We start from the raw sequence: 18,370 nt of genomic DNA, 5'->3' as shown, positions 1-18,370 counted from the left end.
TCACGTGTGAAGGAAGTGGATAAACTGAACATTTGGTTTGCCACTAGCTCAGTGGGTCTGTGTTTCTCTGTGAAACAGTCTCGAGACTTAATCCCACTTCCACCATGGCGTCTTCTGATGGGCTCCTTTTAGTTTCACCAGTCGCTTGTTCTTCAAAGAACCTCCAAACAGCGAATGCGTGCAGTTCCTCATCTAGGCACGTTGCTGCCTCTTCTCCCTCTTGGCCCTGTGACTAGCTGGCTCTTGCTGCTGTTGAAATTATTCTCTGAAGAGCTTCATCAGCTGCTCTGGTTTCACTGAATCGTCGGTCAAAATTTCTGGTGGTTTCTGATAGAACATGGCTGCACTCCAGCCTGTGGACAAAGCATCCACTAATCAGGGGCCTCGAGGGCCGGTCTCCTGCAACTTTTAGGTGTGTCTCTACTTCAACACACCTGAGTCAAATAATGAGGTCGTTAGCAGGACTCTGGAGAACGTGACTGCACTTAGGTGATTCAGCTGTTGGATTCAAGTGTGTTGGACCAGGGAGACATCCAAGAGTTGCAGGACACCGGCCCTCCAGGACCAGGATTGCTCACCCCTGCACTAACTCCTTCACTTTTCTGTCACTTCTCTGTTAACTTTTGCAGAAGATGAACATTTTAGAGGCTGTAACATAGCTGAAAACGAGCAAGCAATTATGTGTTAAACTCTATGAAAAAACCCAGTCATGCTTAATCTGCTTGTCATAACAATAATAATAATAATAATAATAATAATAATAATAATAATAATAATAATAATACAATGACTAAACAGGATAGCTGGGGAATAATAACATCATAGCATGATATTTAGACTGTACCTGCCTGCGCTCATCTCCTCAGTGAACAGAGCAGTGCAGGCCTCACATTCCTCTTGACTCAGAAGAATGGGAGGTGCTCTGATAACGGTGGAGATGACTGTATCCTTGAAATCCAGAAGCCATTTCAGAAGAGTCCCACCTAGTCACATAATCTTGTTTCAGCTTCAGCTCAGGAATTCCCGTCAGTCGTTGGATAGTTTTGAGCTTCTCTGTTCATCACCGTCAGAGAATCTCTTACAAGCAAGTTAATTGTGTGTGCAAGGCATGAGCGGTGGATCCCATTTCAGGGTTTTAATTGCATTTGCTATGTTAGCTGCATTGCCTCTAACGCGGCACACTACATTGCTTTCCACGTCCCATTGTTGTGCCAGTTTGAGCAGCCCTGCTGCTAATTTCTCAGAAGTATGTCTGTCACTGAACACGAAACAAGCCAGTAGGCAGGACACCAGTTTGTAATTTTTAACAAAAAGGCATGTAGAATGTGGTGGTTCGGGATTTCCAGCAGTCGGTTGTTATTCAGACAGCTGTTGCTTTTTTTACCCTTTCTAGGAGCGAAGAACGTTCTTGGGTGTTTTTTTTTTTTTTTTTTTTTTTTTTTTTTTTGTAGGTGGAGTGTTTTTCTGCTAGGAAGTTTTTATGTTGGACTGAGAGCATCAGCATACTTTCTGAATCCTTCGTCTTCCACAACTGAAAATGACTGAGGAACTGACTAAAAATAATTTTAGCTAGTTCCTCATTTTTTTTTTTTTTTTGTTTATCTGGGGTCATAGCCTTTTGAAAAAAACTGATCTTAAAAAGCGCTAGGTTGCATGCCTCAGTGCTTGTAATAGTGTGGGTGATGCTGTAGACCAGGGGTCATCAGGCCTCTGTAGAGCTGATCCCGGTCTGTTGGAGTAAGGATACTTCTAAAACTTGCAGGATGGTAGCTCTCGAGGACTGGACTTGGGCACCCCTGCTGTAGAAATTGTAGGAAATGAAGCAGATACTGACATCTTAATTATTATTAGCTACTTCCTTTGCAGTTCTTGAAACTGATGCAGTTCTTGAAACTGCACTGATGGATGAACAGTTTACATATGCCTGTGCAAGTTGTTGGAGGAGCCTGCTCGATGCAAAATGTTAACTTTTCACAGTCTGATCTCTGCCTTTGAACCGTCTGTCACGTCAAAATGTGTCCAAGCTTTGCTGCATTTTTCTTTCACTCATAATTACTCTGTGTAGCCTCTGTCTAAAGCGCATTTTTCTCTCTCCCTCTTCTTGTCCCCGCCAGCTTTGAGAAAACCTTGCTGGAGTCTCCCTCTCTCAAGTTTGTGTGCCGTGCTCTCATCAATCTCTAAACAGCCATATTATTCATGTTTAAGGGTAAGTCTTTTCCTCCGGTGCCCTCACATACTCCACGGCAGTCCTTTGGGAAACTCCAAAACAGAGTGTAAGCAAACAGCTTCAGTAAATGCATAAATTGAGGGTTGCTGAGATGACTACCGGAGGGAGAGAAGATCTGATTTCTCATCCACCCACCGATGATCCTGCAGTGTAATGTTTGCCACTCTGTGGCCTGAGTTCATGTTTTGATGCAGGTTAAGTCTTCAGTAATTGCTGCATGCTGACTTTTCACCTGAGCACAAACATTTTAATGTCTCCCTTCTTTTGACCTTTGACGTCATCGTTTCGCTGAGCTTGCTGAACCCGCTGGGATTTTGAAACGCAGAGTTTTCCTGAAACAAAGCAGATGTTTGCAGTGAATTTATGTCGGCCCCTATTCTTTCTCTCAGCTTCAACAGGGACAAAGCCTGGAAGTAACATCTGTCAGACTCAGCACATTTTAAAGCCTTATATTATGTTATTTTTGGTAATTCATGACAGCTTATTAGAAAGTTTTAAAGCAGTGGATGAATACTGAACATATAGGCTTGTGTATGATCAGACTTTGCAAATCTCGTTTTTAACATTACCCTTAAAGCTTTTTTAAAATTCTTTTTCCTCTAGTGACCCTTATTCAACAGTGAATCAACACAGGAAAGTGGGTTGTGAGAGAGGGGGAGGACATGCGGAAGAGGTCAACAGGTCGGGAATCGAACCTGTGACGGCCGCATTGAGGATGAAGGCCTGCACACAAGGGGTTGTGCGCCCAACCCTTAGATAGAGCTTAAGATGAAATGGTACCTTTGACTTCTTGAAACGGCAAAGAAAAATATTGTTCCTCGGAGACAAAGTTGGATATGAATTCCTTTCTACAGTCTGGATATTTCTGGCGGTTTTATCACTCATAAAATCATTACAGAAACAAGCCAAAAACAAAGAGGTATTCATCCCCTGAAGCAAACCTGAGCAGTAATTCTTCCAAGTAGCAATTTCCTTTTTTTTTCACACCAGTCTGGTAAATTCCTGCACTTGTTTCAGGTGCTATACTCTTTGATTGCATAAAAAAAAAAAAAAAAAAAAAACCCTCCCAGGGATGCTGGGTAATGACATCAAGCTGAATGTGGGGGAGTGGGAGCTGAAGACTGCAAATCTGGCTGATGTCTCCAGAGTGAAGCCCTACCTTTCAGGGATCAAATGTTTCATTTGAGTTTGTCTTTCTGCTTGAATTTCCTCCCACATGGTCACTCTTGCGCTTTCCTTCCAAACCACCCACTTATTCATTGGGTGATTATAAGCCTGAGTTTCATGTCCCTTGCCGTTGTGAACTTCTGCTTTTATGTCTTCGTATGAATTTCTTGTTTTCATTATCTTTCCCCCTATTCCAGCTTAGTCCCTCTGTTTGTTCAGTCATTGTTGCGATTTGTTTAGCATTTTCTTCTAGTTCTAGTTTATTCCTTCTGAAAGTTTGGTTTCTCGTTTTAGGTGTTGGTTTTGTTTTGGTTTAGTATTTATTTTTGTCTAGATTATTTTCTGGTTTCATATTTTTGTCTTGGCGCTTCTCCACTAGAAGGCCTCGAACTGGTTCTGCCTCAGTTCGCCCTGGTCACACAGATCTGGTGCGACTCTACATGGATGCTATCAGTTTTTAAAGGGACTGACAGTATTATGTAAAGTTGACTATGTTTTAGCTTTACATTATGTTATAATATTATTCCCTCATCAAAATCGTGCGTGGAGTGTTGCCTTGATTCTTTCATGCATGTTTGAGAAATCCTTTAATTTCCATGGCAACCATTTTGCTGTGCAAAACGCTTGGGTGGACCTAGCCCCGCCTTCAAGTCGCAGCTCCTCCTCAGAGTTTCTGCCTCACAGATAAGCCCTCCCCACTTCTCCCCCACTCAGCTCCTCCAGACTAGCCAGCAGCAATTAGCAAACACCTGGTGGAACAGCGCATCTGCTGAGCTCATTATAGGAGCTACTTCTCCGTGCAACACTGGTAAAAAACATTGTTAAAGGGTTAATAGAGAAGTGATGTTGTGATGACTTTCTGTTTGGAAAACAAGTAATATTATCCCCTTCAAATCACTTTGCCATTTAATCCCTTTCCCCAGCTGCAAGTCATTTTTTCATCTACTCTCACTCGCTGCTTTCCTAGCTGCAGTCATTTACATCTGATTACCTCCTTTATCCTCTCCACTCCCCGTTCACTCCTTGTTCCTGATTGCCTGTTTTTGCTAGTTTTGCCTTTTATCGTTAAACCATGACTCAGATGGTCATTCCTTTTTCCTGTCTGCATTTTGGTCCAAGTCAGAACACACCAAACATGATATGAGATGATGCATTTTGGTAGACGGACGCCTCTCTGTGAACAAAATTATACAATTTTCTCATACATCTATGTCAATGAGACCAAATTTTGGCACTTTGCGTGAAGTATATCGGTGCCTTTACGGTCATGCTCTAGGCCTGCTGTAGCATGAGTGGGCTTGTGGCAGAGGACTGCACCCCTCCTGACTTCTGACTACCTCCCCCTTGTGACCCTTCACCCCAGCTGATAGCAACATGAACAGGTCATTCCTCTACACCCAAATAGTGAAAGAAGAAGAAACAAATAAATGTGAGGGGTATGGAGAAAAACGAATGTATGAAACTAGCCTTCTATGCATCACAAATCTGAAAGAAACTTCTAGAAAACTGCAAAACAGCTGAAACACAGTGTTCCTTTAAATCCAGGGAAGAGCCCACCTCACCTGTTTAGTGTTGCCTTTGATCCATAATAACTGGAACATTGACCAACATAATGTGTTCATGATTTTAACAATGGGGCTTGACAAAATTTATTGTTAGTGATTTCACAATTGGTGTCTGTATGATGTGTTTGGGATGTTTTTTATGTTTTCATGATGTAGAAAGTTTTGAACTGCATTGTTGCCCAAACATGCAATACAAACAAACGTGACCTCATTGATTGATTGGTTGATAAAGCTACAAAATCTTCTTACAGCACTGAAAAATGAAACCAAAGTTGCTAAAATCAACCAGTTCCAGAGAGTGTGAGATGCTGGTTGCAACCTACCCCCAATACTAGGCAGCAGCTTATTTACACACACCCCTCACAGGAACTAAGCCCTGCCAGCAAACCAGATGTGAGGGGGTGGAAGTAAAAAGGGGGACGAACACGGGAGAGAATAAGTGAGAGAAACTCCCCATGTCTATTTACCCGCCCTCAGTTCCTCCATACGCTCAGACCAACACCCGTTTCTGACTGTGTAGGTGGACTAATTTCTCTGTTGCCTGGTTGCTCAGGCTTTAAGAATTCAGGGGAAAGAAAGCTTCCTCTGGTTTTATTCTTGCAGTAGGTCTCAAAGCAATGCGTTCAATCTGTAGGAAACAGTTCTTCTTCCTAAACTGTAGCTCCATTTGTGGGACAGACTACCAATCCTGTTTTTACTGATGTGATCACATACATCCAACACTGCGCACCCTTTTCAAATGTTGCTCCGGATCATAAAGGCAGGCCGAGTTTTTTTTTTTTCCTTTTTCTTTTGCTAGAGTCTGCAGGGGATATTAATAGCCATCTCAAGGCTATAGTTTGAGGGAAGCCTTCAGAGCCCGAGGCTTGCCAGCGTTCTTGATTTACCAACCAAACGTGTAATTATATGCGTACCACACAAATACCAATTTGGGTGTGTTGAACAACCAGCAGAGGTTTTATAGGAGAATTTCAGCTTTAGCAGAATCCAATGTGCAATGGTTAGAAGTTTGGGGGTTTTAATGGTTTGAGGCAACAGCTGTGAGGAACCTGAGAGACATAACGCAATTGAACGTGTGGATTTTTTTTGTGTCTGAGTGTGTTTTTGTGTGTGGGAATCTAAAATAAGTAATGAGACGGTGCTGTTCCTTGCATCACTCTAACACGCCCTGTATTTGTCATTGAAGTTTTATGCAAACGTCTCCATTTTGCAACTCTACAGAAATCTAAAAATGCTTATAAATCTACTCCGGCCTTTTGGAGAGTAGGCTGTGGTGTTGAAACTTCTAGTGCAGGAGCAACTGGGAATCTGCTCTAACCTGAAAGCCCCAAAAGTTTGTTTATCCTGTTGCGGCGTTCCGAATGGAAATCAGACCCCTGTCTCCCTGCTGTGGAGAAACCAGGAATTTTGTTTTTCTGAGTCAAAACCAGTTTCAACAGCTTTCATTTACATGGCTTAGTAATCTTTTCTTGTGTGCATGTGTGTGTGTGTGTGTGTATGCCTAAAGTTCACCACACACAGGGAAAAAAGCTGAACCTCAATAACCTAAACCACTTCCTTACATACGTCTCTGCTTTTGACCACAACGTCTGGTTGCCCCTCAAAGATACATGCATAATCAGTCTCTGGACTCTGTGACACAAAACAAGCCTGACGTTACATAGCCGCACATATTTACAACACAGTGGTCTCTCTGTTCGTCCGAGGATATTTCAAGCAATGACAGTAAGGAATCGGAGGATGCCAAGCGTGGGACAGCAGATGACTGAATATGAGGAAGTTTTTTAGATTTTTATGCACATTAAAGCAAACAGGAAGTGTAAAACAAGAAAGGATATGGAAGATTTAGGTCACAGAAGAGTTTGTTGGTGTTTTTATTGTCTAATTTAGTCATCCAGCAATCATGCCCTGATTGCTCCTCAGATCCAAAGAGGCATTTGGGTGCCATATGTGACGCTAAAAGACTCGTCCAAATGCACTGCTGGCTCACTGGATGTTTTTGTTTGTTGCACATTTTTAATGATATTGTTTGCTAATAAACACATGTGTCCCGTTCTGTAATGCTCAGCGACCTCAGACTTTCTGGAGTTAGGTTGTAGTGAAAATTTACCTGCAGTCTTGATGAAATCTGAAATTTAAACAGGTAAATAAATACGGTTCAGACAACCAGTGGTGGCTGGTGGAGATGTTTGTAAGGTGGTCAACAGATAAATACAGATATATTAAAATGCTGCTTATTGGACTCCAATTTGAAATAAAGAAATCTTGTTATAAACTGACATAGTTTTTTTTTCCCAGTTCAAAGACAACCATAAAACAACCACCAAAACATACCGAAAACCAAGCTTACACAGAGTCTCTGTGAGGTAAGCTGAGCCAACTTAATACTGAGGCATTAAGGGTCTGAACTATAATTATTTCAGATTCAGCTTTGAATAACTGCATTTCACTCTTTGACACAATCACAACTCATGAAAAAAAAATAAAACAAGACAATATATTTTAAAATGAGGTCTACCTATTGAGAAATTATTGTTTCCTGTGTTTAGCTTCTAAATTTTACCCAATCGCTAACATTGGCCATAATGATGTGCCAGTTCGATGTTATGAAGCTTTCTGGAAATTTCCTGTCCTGTAAACAACCATCCTCTGCTGCGAAGAGAGAAGTGCTGATCCGAACGAAGTGGGTGTTAATGTTAATTCAATGTTTAGAAGCCAACATGGACTGAATGGCTCTGTTCATGTCTTTGTCTGCCATTGCTGAAACTACAGGAAAACTACAATTCTCAAACAGCGAAGAAAATCAACGTCATCGTTCACAATTTCTCCTTCTGTTTGCTGATTGACCTGGTAGAAAATGTACCAGAGATAATACAAGCAAAGGAAAGAAAGTGCAGACTGTGCAATAAGCAAGATTTTATTTGGGATAGCGGCACAGGAAGCCAATAGTCAAGCTATTGTTAGTCTCTCCCTTCACCAAAAAGAAAAGGAAAAAAGGTTTTCCTTTTGCTGCATTTGTCCACCAACACATTAAGGAAAACGGGTGAGAAATTACTTAATCTTGCTTGCTATCATACCTACTCATTATTCACCAAGCCACACTCGCATACAGTCGAGCACGAGACACGTTATAGTTCATCCATCCTCGTCGGCACGTGGCTGACCCTGAGCTGACCAAAATTAGCTAGACGTCTGTCAATCATTCTGAACCATAAATGAACGAGGTTGTGTCTTTCCAAAGTTAGCCCTTTGGAAAGACTGAAGGATTTTCCCCAGACTGTTTGGCACCAATTTTGTTGCAAGTTTCACAAAATGTGATGCATCATTTCTAATTTGCGTTCACTAGGTATTTTAACATTTTTTTTTATTGTAAACAGCAAGGAAGGTTTAACCCTACCAGCCCACTTATGCCAGTTTTCCCTGCAGACAACAGACATACAATATGTTTCACCCTTCAGATGAGACTGAGTTTGTATGCATTCCAGGTAAGATTCATAAATTAGTGTGATTCTCTAAATGTGCAACACAGTTGGAGGAATTCATAAAGCTGTGCAATTTCCTGCATTTTACAAGAGTTTGCAACAGAATAATGGTGTAGATTGCATTTAGTTCACTTTGTTTATGGTGGCGTTTACATAAGCAATTTGTTTCATGGTTAAATGAGAATAACACGTTTTTTAACTTGTTTTTACTCATGGACATATCTCCGGGAGGCTTCGGTACTCGTTATGCTGTTGGGTGTATGTTCACTGTGTGGTGAACCTGCATCCAAAATAAAATGAAATTGTTCCTCCAATTTGTGGTGCAATTTCTTTCAGTTACAATCAGATGAGGAACCAAGAGGAAAGTGGAGGAAGAATCGACATTTAAAGCAACTATACTCAGTTGCTTGTTCCTTTTATTTTGGTCAACAAAAAGCCCATGAAAAAAATAAATCTTACCACACATTGAGGCTAAACTTTGATCAACCACCAAAGCAGAACCATAGAGAAAATGATAAACAACACTGCAAAGACAAAAGATTTTTGTTTTTGTTTTTTAATGAGTAACGTAGCTACAATCATTTATGACCTGTAATAAATATTTGGACTTTGACATCCTCTGTCTTTCCATTCCTGATTACCTGACCTACAAATCAATCAATCAAATCAATCAAAATTTATTTGTATAGCACATTTCAGCAACAAGGCATTTCAAGGTGCTTTACATAATTAAAGAAAAAAATAAGAACANCANGTGACATTTAATAAACAGTAAGAAAGAGAAAGAGAAAAAAAAGATTAAAAAAGATAGAATGATGACTACCAACTAAAAATAGTCATTTACACAGCTAATAAGCTCTAATGAGTCCAACATGCATAGAAAACTTCAGATCAATAGTGAAATAAATTATATTTTTGTGTTTAATATTGCTACAGCGGCAGCCGTCAGATTGTTTTGCTCTCACCACGCAAAAATGAGCAATCCGATGTCTCTGTTTCTCCTGATAACGGCACCAGACCCCAGGATGAGCGCTGGTAAGACAAAGATACAACAGTGAAAATATTACCCAATTTAAGGTGTAACAGTTATGTGTGTCCGCATTTGTTGACATGTGAAAATGCTAACATTTACAGATAAGTGGAAAATGACTGTGAAAAAAAAAAAATTATGTCTCAAAACCTTCAGCTATTACTGCAAGAAACTACAAAGGCTTGGTTGGTCCTGGGGGGAAAAAAACATTCGGCTTGAAATGTTTATCCATCCTAAAGTTAAAAAAGCAACAACAAAATAAAAAGAGCAGACGCAACACTTCGACCTGAGCAGCTGATCATCTCCATGTGACTTTCCATGCCTGATAACTTGGATTTTAATGCCACGCTTCAGCTTTTTTTGTGTCTTAAATGTAATCAAACATGTTCAAAACGAGTGAGTCAAATAATCTGAGTGCCTCTCAGTAATGAAAGGGAAGAGAACCTGCCTGTGCTAGATGGGAATGTGTTATGCTTGGCGCTTAAGTGTTTAATCATATGGTTTGGGCAACAAAACACCCTTAAATAATTCCCTGTCTGGTGCTGATAAACAGCTATGCTCATACGTGAGTAATGGAGCACTATACCTGTCACTTCGTCTTCGTTCTGAAACTCTGAGTCAGTGGTGGTTTGGCATCGCTATGACGTCACTGATTTCCCTTAGACTATATATTAAAATCACAGAGTTTGCAGGAGTCAAACGTTTACGTTTTTTGACATATGTGGCAGAATTTTTAGAATTGCAGGAAGGATGAATGGAGAAGCGCATTTAGACATTCTTGATAAAAGCTCGATGATAAAACGACAAACAAAATCTCAGTTGGCTCCAAAGCAAAAATAAATCAGTTAGAGTGGTCCAGTATGAAAACACTGGAATATCAAAGTGAATAGATGATACCTCAAACCTTGAAAATCTAAGAGTTTGTGTTGGAAAATAGGTTAAAACTCACACTGGAGGAATGCATTTAATCGGTTTCTCTGCAAAAGAGACATTTTGAACCTGTCATTTAAAGAAGGCATTCCAATAATAGTGTATTATTTATTATTAGTGTCCTTTGCACATTGTTACATATAAACACTTACCAATTTCCAATCAATTAAAAAGTCTTGTCAGGCAAAATTACAAAAATGTGGGGCTTTTAAATTCAGAAACACACACACACACACACACACCAAAATGGTAATTTCTTCCCAAAAACTGCAGGTACTGTAGCACATGCATGTCCCTTTATCTGGCAAGTAGGTGGTGTAAAAGGACACATGATTCTTTTTTAATATAAGTTCCAAAGTATGGCTATGAAAAATACATCTGTACTTACAATGAAGGGAGATTTTAATGAAAATAAAAGTTGTTTAAATGTAGAATTGCATCCAGGCTCTGGGTGAACTGTTGCTTTTGTTAGTTCACTCAAAACATTTCTCAGTGAGGCCACGGTGAAACAAAAACCTCACAAAATAAGGTAAACTTCTTGAGATTTTAATGTGAGCAAACCTGATGCCTGAAGTCCCAGAAATGCCAAATAGACCAGAAAACTCTCTAAAAATGAGTTCTGGGATGTTTTTCTTAAGTAGGGAAGAAAAAGCATTTTCAAGAAGGTTAAAACTTAAACCCATTTATTTATATAACTTGTTCAATACAACTAAGTATACAATTTGTAGCCTCCAGTTTTCGCAGAAAGCTAAACTTTGTCCTCCAGGCTGGACATAAAAACTGCGAACATTGTTAAAAACGGGACATTTAGACCTCTGTGCTTCAGAACATTTCAGCTACAAACACAACTGTGGATATCAATTTCCTTACATCACAAGCACATCACATGAAATATAATAAGGACATTAAGGCAAAAGGTTTGACTTAAAGTACAAAATTTAGAAAATTAGACAAGGTTCATACATTTCCCGAGCAACTTTTCCTGCACATATACATTTTTTAAAAACTTTATTTTGGCTCGTATTCCTTAGGTGTACTTTAGATTCAGCGTTCTTAGGGAAATGTAACATATGGCCTATGTCTGAGGTGATAAAAGAGCTTAAAAACAGAAGATAAGAGGACTGAAATACCTAACTTAAAGAGAGCAAGGACACATTAGTTACAAACCAGAAAGAGGCATGGAGCTTTTTCTTTCCCTGATCTTCTTAGGCGTTGCAGGTATATCTTATATTCAATTATATGGGAAAAATGGGTGGCAATAGCACTTGGATTACAATTGACACCAGCAAATACATTTTCCATATCATAAAATTTGAAAAGGAAACTGTAATTTTACTTCTGGGAGTGCAGTGGCTCAGAAAGAAGAGATTTATCCTGAAAACTTCGGATGTTAAGTTCAAACCCCTGCTCTGTCTGTATCTTTGATAGAAGATTTTTCTAAATAGTAGCCTTGTTTCTGTCTGACTGCCCTTGGGTAGCTGAGGCTACAATGTGCGTATTAACTGTAAAACTCTTTGGAGTCCTTTGACTTGATAAAGCTCCTGGAGGCAATTTACCATTTCCTATTTGTAACGTGCAGATGGCCTGGAAGATGATGAAAAGATTGTTGGAGGATATGAATGCCCGAGAAACTCTGTGCCCTATCAAGTGTCACTCTTCACTGGGTACAACTAGTGCGGCGGCGTTCTGCTGTCTGACCAGTGGGTGCTCTCGGCTGCACACTGCAAACCAAGGTACAACGTGATAATGGACTTCTTTCATTTGATTTCATGCACACTGCTGTGCAAAATTGTTCACACAACTTGAAGTTTTTCATCATTTTTCACATTACAATTAACACATTTTGTGTATTTGTTTTGTGTTTTGTATGACCGACCAAAACCAAACTCGTAATTGTGATTGAGGGGGAAACAAACCCAGGATTTTACTTTTTTATTTTTCAAATCAATATCTGAAAACTGTGCTAATATATCAATGTTTTGTAGAATCATGTCTGAATGCATCTCCTTCTGAAAAAAATCCCAAACTCAGTCAGTTTTGTTTAAATTTCTTAATGAGAAATGTCAGTGCTCCACAAAATGTTCAAATTGAAAATATAATCAAAACCCTAAGCAGTTTCCTTGTGATTTTAATCGTGTGCATCATTGATGGGGAAACCAAACTAGCTTGCTGAAATGTTTCTTTTTCAGCTCAGATTTAGAGGTTCGACTGGGAGAGCATGACATCTGGGAACCCGACCATACCGAACAACATATCATGTCTGCCGCGTTCATTCGCCACCCTGATTACAATCCCCGCACGCAGGACAGTGACATCATGCTGATCAAGCTGAGTCAGCTGGCTACTCTGAACAGCTACGTGCGTCCTGCAGTGCTTCCATCAGACTGCGGCAGTGCTGGAACAATGTGCCAGATATCTGGATGGGGGAACGTTCGCCCCAGTGACGAGGGCTGTGAGTTAAACTTGGCCTGCTCTGTAATTTCCAATAAATGAGAAGAGATAAGAAAATGAGATGGAGAAGTAGTTCACTTTGGTGTGTTTACAGCAAGGTACCCAGACAAGCTGCAGTGCCTGGAAGTCCCTCTGCTGAGTGATGACACCTGCTTCAATGCGTATCCCTTTCAGATAACTGAAAACATGATATGTGCTGGATACCTGGAGGGAGGGAAGGATTCCTGTCAGGTAGCATCACTGTTGCACATCAACAGATGTTTTTTTTTTTTTTTTTTTTTTTTTTTGTTTCAAAATATGACATCCTGTAATCTCTTTTACACTTCAGGGTGACTCTGGGGGTCCTATGGTGTGTGAGGGACAGCTCCAGGGACTTGTGTCCTGGGGCCACGGCTGTGCTCAGAGGAACAAGCCTGGAGTGTACACAAAAGTTTGCAATTATGTTTCCTGGATCAAGACAACAATGGCTTCTGGCTGAGGTGTAAAGCTATAAAGTCAAACAATTTGGCATATTTGTGTAAAGCGTTGTTTTTACTGTAATGAGGGTGAATTTTTTTTTTCATATAAGTAAAGGGAGTAATTCACTTGATGTTAAAAAACAAACTTTAAAATACTGACTACTCTCAATGTGACTTTGAAAGAAGGAGCAGCTGTTGAGGAAGCCCCATCAGGTCAAGTGTGAATTAAACACAATTCTTATTCAAAGAAAGACAGAAAACAAACAAAAACAAGGAAGACAGTCCATGAAGCTGCATCCATGGTGGGAGGCGTCCAAGTGGGTGCAGTGAGGGGTTGCAAAGAAACCTCTGCATATATAAAGCAACATAAATACAACATAAAGGTGGGGGGCCAGCAAAGGCGAGGTGAGTTCAGGGAGGATGTGTTCATAGCCATGGAATATGGCTGTTTATATCCATGCAGTGTGAACTCTGCCACACGGCTCTGCCAGCCAGCTGTCTCTAATATGATGGAAAGGTTAATCAGCGTGGCCTTGTAGAGTCTGCCACAGAACCACAGATGTCTCTGGGGAAGCATGGTGGGTAAGAGCATCTTGTTTACATATCATCCAGGAGAGTTGAGAAAGACAGCCAGCCTAAGCCAACACAGGGAAGCCACTTCAGATAGCAACCATTGCTTTGTAGTTCGGGCAGACGGCAGTAATTTTTCTGTTCTGCTCTGAGGTCTCACCGGTGCATTTCTGTGGCGATTCCAATCATCCAAATTATTATTGTAGCCATTCCCACCAGACCAGACTAGCAACTTCTCCAAAGTCAATTCTATCTTGCCAGAGAGCACCAGGGTCTGCAAATCTCCGCTTGAATCACATCCAGCTTGCGGCACAGATCCCACAGCATGTTAGTCTGAGCATCCGCTAGTTGGCATAATCCTTGATACTAGACAAGCAGCTTGACGAGGGCCAAGACAGCTGCCGACAGCTTCTGAATTTTCCAATATTCCAGGTCTTTATTCTTGTAATTTTATTTATTTTTAATATGTTTCTTACTACTACTCCATCATGTAGTGTAACCCCAATTATCACTGCAGAATAAATCCAGACTTTGGTGTTGTAAAACAATATGCAACCTCCAAAATGTAACTTTTTACATACACATGCATACATGCACACATGTTTATGCCTTTAACATGTTGACCAATCATGACAATAGTGACTCAGCTGAAGTAATGTTTTATCCTGCAGCTGATTACAGCTAACCATGTCCAAATGCCATGTGTATGAATCCAAAGCTGTTCTGAACATAATTAGATTTATGTCAACACATGTAAGAGTAATCTTTTTCTGCTAGTTAAGAATTCAAGCTTTTGAATTGAGTGCATTCCTATCTTTTAAAGAACTGATCAGCTCATTCTGAAAGTTTCAACTCACTGTTTTTTTTTTTCCCGGTGAAATCCTAATTGTCTAGGAACACTGTCTTTGTAAAAATGCAAACAAGGGTGTTTAGTTTCGCTTTGTTTTTTGAAAGTAGCTGATTTTTTCCTAACATAGCAAAAACAAGACAGTTTGAGTAAAGCTCTCACTGCTGGCTGAGAGGAAAGCCAGGAAGTGATTGAAGAGAGACAAACAGAACCAAAAGAGAGTTCAATTGGATTAACCAAATGGATCACTTGGTTAATACTTGGATGCATATTTGGCTTTTTAACATCTTATTTTTAAAGTTTATACACCTGTGGTAGGAACAAGCAAGCTTATCTGAAAAATTTCTTTTTGTGGTGTGTCACAGTTTTCTGGTATAGCAAAGAGACTCGAATGTTTCGGGTACATCCAGAGGTCAGTGCCAGAGGATGAACCACCAGACTAACTGGCCATAACAGATGTGTGTCTTGATATCACCCATAGGCAGTGCCAGCGACACACCTATGGTCCAAATTTGATTTAAAAAAATTGAATGGTTTTAGGTATGCTTGGTAAATTAAACTACCTAAGAGGAAAGTGGAGAGTGTCAAATAAACTCATGAAACTCCTAGGAAGTGCAGAGGGCTCAGAGTTACCACTATAGATGAACACTCAGGTACCTGAAGTATGGCAAATGGCTCCTCTTATCCTCCAGCTAATGAGCCTCCATGGCGTGCAGGTGCATCCAATAACACCTCCCGTCCATCCTCCAATGGAAGACTGCCACTCCATGGCTCCCTCTGGTGGAAAACTGTCTGCAAGGAATGAAAGAATAGCAGCCACACAACCCCAAACCGCAGCGCCAAGCACAGAAACAGTGGACTCCACGTTCTCGGTTTCTGTAACGGCAATATTCAGCAGTTTTGCACTTTCTGTAAACGTGTTGCTGCAGTAACTGCATCCTGGAGTAAATGTGTTTCTTATTTCTGACTAAGCACATCTCATGTTGAAAATATTTATCACAACACATGCACAGGAAATCGGGCAAGAATACCAGCATCTTCCAGAAACAGGAAGACATCTGTCCGACATACAATGACACGTCGGAGATGGAAAAGAAGTGGGCTGTAATAACACAACTGTAAAAATGTTGTAGAACTAATGTGGAATAAAATATATTTTTTCTATAAGCAAACCTTTTGTGTTCTTTAGATTACAATTTACAAAATCTTTTCAGAAGGAAGAATCTTACTTTAGACTATCATTAGTTTTGCACTTCACAAATATGGCTTTTATTATATTGTAGCGAGACAAAAACCATTGTAGAAGAAAACAAAAGAAGTGCAGTTTGCATCAGCCATGTAGGAGGCACAATATGCATGCGATACAAGATGTTCTGGTGATTTCATGCAAATGCTCTGCATAAAATAAACTAACACTGCACGGGGATGCCTGTGGAAAACATGGAGGAGGCAGCATCATGCTGTGGGGTACTCTTCTTCATCAGCTGTAATGAAACTGGTCATGACAATATTAGAAGGAAAACCTGTTTGAGCCCAGAAATGAAATTTCATATCAAATCCTTGGTTTGGAAAAGCCAAGTGAAAAGTCAAAACCTAACAGTGATGAACATTTGGCTTTCCAGATGGTTTCCATCCACTCTCAGATAGAGATATTAGTAGAGCTTACATAGTTGGCATTAACAAGATACAAGTGTTTTCCTCAGAGCAGGGATCTGCAATTCAAGTCATTCTTCTAGAAGTGTCAATGCTTCAACACACTTGAGTCAAATAATTAGGTCATTAACAGGCATCTGGAGAAGTTTACTGGAAACTTGTAATCCATGGACAGAAATTCCCCAAATTTTCTGCTAGGGTGAGTAATTGCTGGATCTGGGCTGTAAGAGAATGTGGTGGGTTTTTTTGTTGTTTTTTTTTCATTTACTGACAGCTAAAGAACAGGTTTGTCAATTCATGTTAACATTTAAGCAACAATTATCTGTGCTAAAAATGCAAAATGCTCTTCACAACCCTCCACTTTGTCAAACTGACAAGATATCACCAAACAATTCTCAAAGAAAACTGTGTCATACTGATTATAAGTGTTTCAAAAGCCACATGCGCATAACTCATCGCCGTGAGCATGTAAAGCTGTAAATCTAAATCCGAGTGGTTGGAAGCGTAATATTGGGCATAACAGATCAAGCTGCCTTACATGTGGTCAGAACATTTGCAGCAACAAGCTCAGACTCAGATGAACTTGACAATGAATGGGCAGAGAAGTGTACTGCTTAAAGATGGCCTCCATAGCCGAGGAATAAAACTGTCACTTAGAGCCATCCAGCTGTAAATCCCGGCAAAGTGTGCTGCAACTTGGCTCTTTGTGGGGGGAAAAAAACTGCATAGGATGAACACCACTCTGGCATGAGCTTACTGGCAATAGAGCAAACGGTAATGTTCGACTGATCTTCCTTTAAGTGTACCAACATAAGTAAAGTTATAAAATGATTTTTGGTGACATCATGCACGGCAAAGAAGACCAGCTGCAGTTAAGGAACTTATTCTCTCATATGGTCTAACTATTTTAGTAGACCTCAGAAATGATTTAAGTGAATTTGGTTTCTTGGGCGTAGCACAGAGTTTATGAGTGAGTCACCAGGCCCTTGCCTGACCTCCAGATAAAGACTGCCAACCTGTGAAGGTCTATGAAGGCCTGTATGCAAATATATCTTTGTTTTCTTTAAGGGACATTAACCTTAACAGGAGGCTGTTTGCAGCACAATGCATTTGCTTATCGGTTTATTTTGAATTTTGCAAGAAAAGACATAACTTCTTCAGAAGCCGAGACATGTAGACGTCGGTCAAGTAAAAACTCCAAGCAATGTAATGATGATTCAGTTACATGACAGAACAGCACAACAATTTAACCTGTTCCTTTTATTAAGATAATAAAAAAATGGCATAGATTCAGATGAATTCACTGGCTGGGTAAGAATCAACTGCATTTCAAAGGTATTTCAAAGGTTTCTCAGTAAACCTTTGAAATCACATGAACTGGATTTTAATGAACAAAACAAAAAAAATAAGATTCAACAATGGCTGTGAATTTGTACCCAGTGGACTCTCTTGCTTCACCAAAACCGTTGCTTTTCAAATGAAGTAAAGGATTAAAAATAAAAAATCAGGTCCATCGTCATTTAGGTCATGAACACCTGTTTTTAACAAAGGAGTGTACACTTTTGAGAGCCTTTATGAATTAAGTATCATGCCAGACAACTGCATGCAGATGCAGCTTTACGCTGTTAGGAAAACACAGGAGTTTCAACATGCTAGCAAACCTGGACGCTGACAGAATAAGAGATTCAAATGGTTATTCCTGAAATAATAACTCCTGGGGATAACCAACACATCAAGTTATCGTTTCTGTGCATATAATCTCCCTATATGACATCAGTTTCTCTGTAACATCTATTTGTGTCCGACATGAAGCGTGTTTATGCTTCATGCCAGCGTCCAGTGGCTAAGGGTGTGGATACTCATGAGTGGTCAACAGATTTGTAAAGAACCTCCCCAGGGATGTGATCATGGGTAGGTCAGGACATTGAGAACCTGACTAAGAAAACAACAGCAAAAAAAGAGAGAAAAAAAACATATGGGACAGTTTATA

At 40.1% G+C, this 18,370-nt stretch overlaps 1 protein-coding gene across 1 annotated transcript; it reads left to right on the top strand.

The window, feature by feature from the left end:
* Nucleotides 1–11,539: 11,539 nt before the first annotated feature.
* LOC106951047 (trypsin-3-like) lies at nucleotides 11,540–13,360 on the top strand. The gene is made up of 5 exons (XM_015038307.1): nucleotides 11,540–11,619; nucleotides 11,981–12,134; nucleotides 12,591–12,853; nucleotides 12,947–13,083; nucleotides 13,181–13,360. The coding sequence occupies exons 3-5, from the start codon at nucleotides 12,658–12,660 to the stop codon at nucleotides 13,328–13,330; spliced, it is 483 nt and encodes a 160-aa protein (XP_014893793.1). The 5' UTR covers nucleotides 11,540–11,619; nucleotides 11,981–12,134; nucleotides 12,591–12,657; the 3' UTR covers nucleotides 13,331–13,360.
* Nucleotides 13,361–18,370: the final 5,010 nt, after the last annotated feature.

This window comes from Poecilia latipinna, unplaced genomic scaffold (assembly GCF_001443285.1).
Source record: "Poecilia latipinna isolate Pla-1442-1.1 unplaced genomic scaffold, P_latipinna-1.0 Scaffold437, whole genome shotgun sequence".
NCBI classification, from domain to species: domain Eukaryota; kingdom Metazoa; phylum Chordata; class Actinopteri; order Cyprinodontiformes; family Poeciliidae; genus Poecilia; species Poecilia latipinna.
Note: the sequence above shows the minus strand (reverse complement) of the source record. Positions and strands in the feature narration are given on the sequence as shown.